We start from the raw sequence: 6,736 nt of genomic DNA, 5'->3' as shown, positions 1-6,736 counted from the left end.
GGTTTCACCGTGTTGGCCAGGCTGGTCTGGAACTCCTGACCTCAAGTGATTCACCCGCCTTGGCCTCCCAAAATGCTGGGATTACAGGCATGAGCCACTGCACCCAGTCAACATTTAAAGTGGCTGTGCTTTCTCCCCGCTCCCTCTCCATATTCATCTGCCGGCCATATGCCAGCAGTAGAAGATTCTGAAGCCATCAACAGGAGGCTGGGTCCTTGAATGACTGCGCTCCTCCTACTCACACTGGATTGTGATGGGAGCAAGAGAGAAACCTCTACTGTGTCAAGCCCTTGAGCTTTGGAGAATGTTATTACAGCTCCCCTAATGCAGGCAGGTACTATAATAACTACCATTTTAGCTCCTATTAGTCATTCCCTGCAGGCCATTCTCTAGGCCTTGCTTTGGTCATCCAGGCTAATGGTTTTCAAATTAGGATGAAAGGGAGTTTAAAATGGCAACACAGAACTTGCGGCCTCCACTGCTCACTAGTCAGTGACACCCTTACCTCATTGGACATCCATCCATCTCTCTATAGATCAGTCATCCACACATCCCTGGCCAGCCACCTACGTGTACATAACCAGCCATCCATAATCCCCTTCATAAATTCATACATTCCCTTTGGCCAGTAACCCATAAGACCACTGATCAGTCATTCATCTTCACAGTATTCAACCATCTGTGTCTTCCACTGGCCAGCTTTTCCCATTCCCATTGGTTGACCTTCTACACTCCCACTGGCCAGACACCACACCATCATTGATCTTGATCAGAATCCAACCTCTGCTGGTGAGCCACCTACACTCACCCTGGTAAGTGCCCTGCAAGCCCACAAAGGGCCATGTACTGCCTCCTGTGGTCAGTGGCCTGTGCCACGGTGCATTTACTCACTCACCCCGGGGACGGGTCACAGCCATGACCATGATGGGCACGCCAATGCCTGAGGCCAGGACCCAGATACAGATGTTGATCAGCTTGGCCTTGGCAGGCGTGCGGAAGTCCAGGGCCTTGACAGGGTGGCAGACAGCGATGTAGCGGTCGACACTCATCATGGTGAGTGTGAAGATGCTAGTGAACATATTGTAGTAGTCGATGGAGAGCACAGCCTTGCAGAGCAGCTCACCAAAGGGCCACGTCTTCATCAGGTACTTGGCACTCTGGAAAGGCAGCGTGCTGGTGGCCAGCGCATCAGCCAAGGCCAGGTTGAAGATGTAGATGTTGGTGGCCGTCTTCATCTTAGTGTACCTTAGAAGGAAATGCATGTGTAATTAATCCCATTTCACAGATTTCAGTTTCACATGAAACTCAGGGAGGGGAAGTAGCTTTCCCAAGGTCATGCAAAAGGTCAGGGGAGGCTGGACGCGGTGGCTCACGCCTGTAATCCCAGCACTTTTGGAGGTCAAAGCAGGTGAATCACCTGAGGTCAAGAGTTCAAGACCAGCCTGGCTAACATGATGAAATCCCGTCTCTACTAAAAATACAAAAATTAGCTGGGTGTGGTGGCGTGCTCCTGTAGTTCCAGCTACTCGGGAGGCTGAGGCAGGAGAATTGCTTGAACCTGGGAGGCGGAAGTTGCAGTGAGCCGAGATTGCACCATCGCACTTCAGCCTGGGTGACCACAGCGAAACTCTGTCTCAAAAAAAAAAAGGGTCGGGGCAAAGGTGGGACTAGAACCCTGCACTATGTGATCTGGCAGCGCTCCTTTCCACTACAACAGAAGCAAAAGGATTTCTCTGGTTGTGAATAACTTTGGCAGAAGTTGTTTTAAGAAAAATCCTAGGCCAGGCGCAGTGGCTCACGCCTGTAATCCCAGCACTTTGGGAGGCCAAGGCAGGTGGATTGCTTGAGCCTAGGAGTTCAAAACCACCCTGGGCAACACAGTGAAACCCCATCTCTACTAAAAAAAAAAAAAAAAAAATTTAGCCAGGCATGATGGTGCGTGCCTATAGTCCCATCACTCGGGAGACTGAGGTGGGAGGGTCGCTTGAGCCCAGGAGGCAGAGGGTGCAGCGAACTGAGATCGTGCCGCTGTACTCCAGAGTGGATGACAGAGCATGACACTGTCTCAAAAATAAATAAGTAAATAAAAGAAAAAGAAAAATCCTTATCTTCTAAGAGGTACTAAGCAATATGTTTAAAAATAAAACTGGGCTCCAGCAGAAAGCAGATCTGGGTTCTAATTCTGCCTCTACTATTTATTATATTAGCTGAGTGACGCTGAGAAACTTGAGCTCTCTAACGCTCTACATTCATAACTGTAAAAAGAGGGGTGATGTTTGTAGCAATCTCTTAGGATGGCTGTGAAAATTTAATAAGCTAACACAGCACTTAGCCCCAAGCCTGATACATGGAGAGCACTCTGGACACAATCACTGTTCTTTTTCTTCACAGGTGAAGAATGGAGCTGGGGGCTAGACCAGAGTGACTTGATTCTCTAGCTCCTGGCACTGACCTGGCCTTTGGGGAGTATGATTGGTCAACTCTGAGGAAGGGACACTGCCTAGTAGATTGGCTGGGGCCTGAGGCCCCCTGGGTGTCCTCTGTGGTAGACCGGAGCCCCTAGTCCTTCCTGCGGCTCCATCCAGGCCTCCTCATTTCCATGTAACTGGACTCACCTCTTTGCAGAAGCCACAGTGCATCCCTCTTCCCATCCACAGTGGTGTAGGGAAGCGAAGCAGGTGACAGGGTCACACGTCCAACCCAGGGCATGAGCCCAGGGGTCCAGGGCAGATGTCTGCAGCCAAACTCTGCACCCAGCACTCCCGTTATCCCACCATGCTCTCTGCCCTGCACAGCTATCTACACTGCAGTTGACCCTGTTTGGCCAACGCTTACAGCCATGGCCCCTTCTGCACCAGGGCCTGGGCGGGGCACCAGGTAGCCCAGAGGAGACTGCATACACTGAGCAAGACCTTCCCAAATGCAGTGTCACCACCACAGCAACACACGGGCACCCCCCGAGGCAGGGCAACATGACACCACTCTCATACCTCTGGGGTGATCTGAGATACCCGGAGGAGGGTTACACGCGTGACTCCTCGAATTCCAGAGCAGGAAGAGAGACACATTAAGGGGAAGTGATTTTACTAAAGCGTGGCCCGAGGGCTCACTTCAGAATTACCGGAAGAGCCTGGAAGAAATGCAGGGTCCTGAACTGCACCTCAGATCTAATCAATCTTCATTTCTGGAACTGGGGCCTGGGAATCTTCATCTTTAAGAAGCACCTCCTCACCCCAAGTGATTCTTATGAATTCTGAAGTCTGAGAATTACTACGTAGCCTAAAGCCTCCATTTGGGAGAGATGGGGAGACTGAAGCCCAGAGAGGCAGCATGACTCATCTAAGGTCACACAGCAACAGTGGCAGAGCTGAGGCGAGAACTGAGACTTCCTGACTCCCGCACTCCTTCTTTCCTCCACCCCAGGGGTGGTCCCATACTGTGTGCCTCCATTCCTTTAGAACCTCTCTGATCCCATGCCCAGCCCTGGACACCTAGGATGAGGCACTCAGTGTTTTCGAATGGTGGAATAAACTCGCATCAGCTAAGGCTGTTCCTGTATGAAGTGACTGGTATTTTTGGTTGAAAGGAATTGACTCACTCATTGTCCTCCAGGGCAGCATCTGTCCTACTCCCTCCCAAATAGCTGCTATTTGCTCTGGGGCTGGAGAAGGAAAAAGTTTTGCTCAGAGACAGCAGAATTGCAAGTCTCAGGAAGTGTCTTCAGTGGGGTGTGGGATCACAGCTGTGTGGGAGGCGGTCTCAACCCCACAGCTGACTCGTCTAATTTCTCTGCTCTTACGCAGAACAATTAGAGGCTGTTCTTCGCCTGCTATTTTGATTTGCGAAGGATCCTTCCATTCCCAGAGGGGGCTGGGATGCTGGGAAGTGGGTGATGAAGCTGCTGTAGTTGGTCCAAGCGGGCTGAGCGGCCCAGCGCTGACTGCCTGCCAGGCAGGGCCCCAGGCTCCTCTCCTCACGGCCCCCCTCTCTCCCCTCCACCCACAGCCACACCCCGTCCTTCTGGCCATCTTAGACTCCCTTCTCCAGCCCCAAGACAAATCATGCCGCTCCCCTGCTCTCAGTTCCCCAGCGACTTCCCAAAATTCTCTCTGTTCTGCAAGCTGCCCCGACCACCTTTGGGATCTCAGTTCCCAGCATGTTCTCCTCCACCGATGTGCCCCTGCCACACACTGGCCTCTTTGCTGTTCCCTGGACACGTCAAGCCCACTCCCACCTCCCCACTTCAGGGCCTCTGGACTTGCTCTTGCCTGTTGCCTGGAACCCTGGTCCCCCCATATTTTGCATGCTTGCTCCATCACTTAATTCAGGACTCTATTCAAATGTCACCTCCTCAGAGAGGCCCTCCCTGACCACGCTATCTAAAGGACCATCCTCCCCACCAACTCTAGCTCCCTCAGTGGCTTCATTTTTCATTACAGCACAAACTACTTCCTGACTTACATTCATCTTCTTTTCTGCCCACTTGGGTCTCTTGCCCATGCAAGTTCCCTGAAGTCAGAAGACTTCATCCATTTTGTTCCCTGCTATATCCTTGGGCCTACCAGCAGTGCCCGGCAAAAAAAGCAGGCTCTCAGTCAGGCGCAGTGGCTCACGCCTGTAATCCCAGCACTTTGGGAGGCTGAGGTGGGTGGATCACGAGGTCAGGAGTTCGAGACCAGCCTGACTAACACGGTGAAACCCTGTCTCTACTAAAAATACAAAAATTAGCCAGGCGTAGTGGCACGCGACTGTAATCCCAGCTACTCAGGAGGCTGAGGCGGAAGAATTGCTTGAACCCAGGAGACGGAGGTTGCAGTGAGCCTAGATCATGCCACTGCACCCTAGCCTGGGTGACAGGGTGAGACTCTGTCTCAAAAAAAAAAAAAAAAGCAGGCTCTCAAGAGACATCTGTGATGTGGATGTCTTAGTCCAATCTCACCAGCTCACATGGGGACACTGCAGCAGCCTCCCTCCCCCACAATTCATCACCCATGTAAGTTGGCGGCTCACTCTAAAAGGGAGATTTGGCCAGGTATGGTGGCTCACGCCTGTAATCCTAACACTTTGGGAGGCTGAGGTCGAGGACTGCTTGAGCCCAGGAGTTTGAGACCAGCCTGGGCAACACAGCAAGGCACTGTCTCTTAAAAAAAAAAAAAAAAATTAGCTGAGCATGATGGAGTGTGCCTGTAGACCCAGCTACTCAGGAGGCTGAAGAAGGAGGATCACTTGATCCTGGGAGTTTGAGGTTGCAGTGAGCTCTGAAAATACCACTGCGCTCCAGTCTGGGGAAGAGAGCAACACCCCATGTCTAAAAACAAACAGCTCCCTGGACTGGATTTCCATCTGGGTAGCCTCCTTTCCCACAGTGCCCTCCCGTGTCTGGCCACATCAGCAGTCCCTCACATGTTCTGTGTAGCACGCCCTCCCTCCTGAGGGACAGCCACTATCACGACTTGCTGGGGATCCTTCCAAATTATATATATGTATATAGCTTTTTAGAAAATTTTATTTCTGGACGGATGTGGTGGCTCATGCCTGTAATCCCAGCACTTTGAGGGGCTGAGGCAGGCAGATCGCTTGAGCTCAGGAGTTGGAGACTAGCCTGGACAACATGGAAAAACCCTATCTCTACAAAAAATTCAAAAATTAGCCAGGCTTGATGGTGGGCACCGTAATCCTAGCTACTCAGGAGGCCAAAGCACAAGAATCACTTGAACCCGGGAGGCAGAGGCTGCAGTGAGATTGCACCACTGCACTCCAGCCTGGGCGACCAGGTGAAATCCTATCTCAAAAATAAAAGGAAAGAAAATTTTATTTCTGCCAATGTAACACAATTACATAGTGTAAAAAGTCATGCAGGACAATGAGAACAGCTGCCCCTCTACCATCCTTGCTCACTTACTCCTCTGTCCCGTTCCCCAGAGGCAACCACTTTGAATGTTTTTAGCTATTCTTATAGCGATTATCTCCACAATTCTAAAGAATATGCTTATGTGGCTATTTCTTGATTCATCCATTTTAGGCAGTTATTTGTTGAAGCGTGGATTTGGTTAAGAAACACTATGCCTAAATACCCAAATTCCAGTGGTTTAACAAATGAAAGGTTTATCTCTCACAGAGTCCATTCAGTGTTTCCAGGACAACTAAATTCCAGGAGGCAATTCCAGGCTGCTTTACTCCTGTGGCCCTGCTATCTTACCCCAAGGCCTCCTTGATCACCAGAGAGGGAGAAGAGGCAGCTGCAGAATCATCTAAGTTTTAGTCTGGTGGTGACACGTCACTTCCACCTGAAGCTGACTGGTCAAAAGTAGTCATGTGGCCATGCCCAACTGTAAGGGGTTGAGAAATAGTCTTCTGTGTGACCCAAAGCAGGGAGAAGCAGATATTAGTGAACACTTGTAATGTTCCTCACAATGCCCTGTTACAGAAGATGAGGACTAACTCATCACATCACCCAACTGTTCCTCTCTCCATCCTCCCAACATAGTTGTTTATTTGTTTGTTTCTAAGAGACGGGGTCTTGGCTGGGCTCAGAGGCTCATGTCTGTAATCCCAGCACTTTGGGAGGCCAAGGTGGGTAGATCACCTAAGGCCAGGAGTTCAAGACCAGCCTGGCCAACATAGTGAAACCCCTTCTCTACTAAAAATACAAAAAGTTAGCTGGGCGTGGTGGCGGGCGCCTGTAGTCCCAGTAACTCGGGAGGCAGAGGCAGGAGAATTGCTTGAACCCAGGAGG

General features: G+C 50.8%; 1 protein-coding gene across 1 annotated transcript in view; it reads right to left on the bottom strand.

Annotated features, from left to right (window-relative positions):
- The window catches only part of OPRD1 (opioid receptor, delta 1), a 69,145-nt gene that overhangs the window by 7,311 nt on the left and 55,098 nt on the right, over positions 1–6,736 (bottom strand). Inside the window, exon 2 of the mRNA XM_011981764.1 lies at positions 896–1,245. Within this exon, the coding sequence (XP_011837154.1) occupies positions 896–1,245 (350 nt within the window). The remainder of the gene's footprint in view (positions 1–895; positions 1,246–6,736) is intronic.

The sequence above is a fragment of the Mandrillus leucophaeus genome, unplaced genomic scaffold, assembly GCF_000951045.1.
Source record: "Mandrillus leucophaeus isolate KB7577 unplaced genomic scaffold, Mleu.le_1.0 Scaffold23, whole genome shotgun sequence".
Lineage (NCBI taxonomy): Eukaryota > Metazoa > Chordata > Mammalia > Primates > Cercopithecidae > Mandrillus > Mandrillus leucophaeus.
Note: the sequence above shows the minus strand (reverse complement) of the source record. Positions and strands in the feature narration are given on the sequence as shown.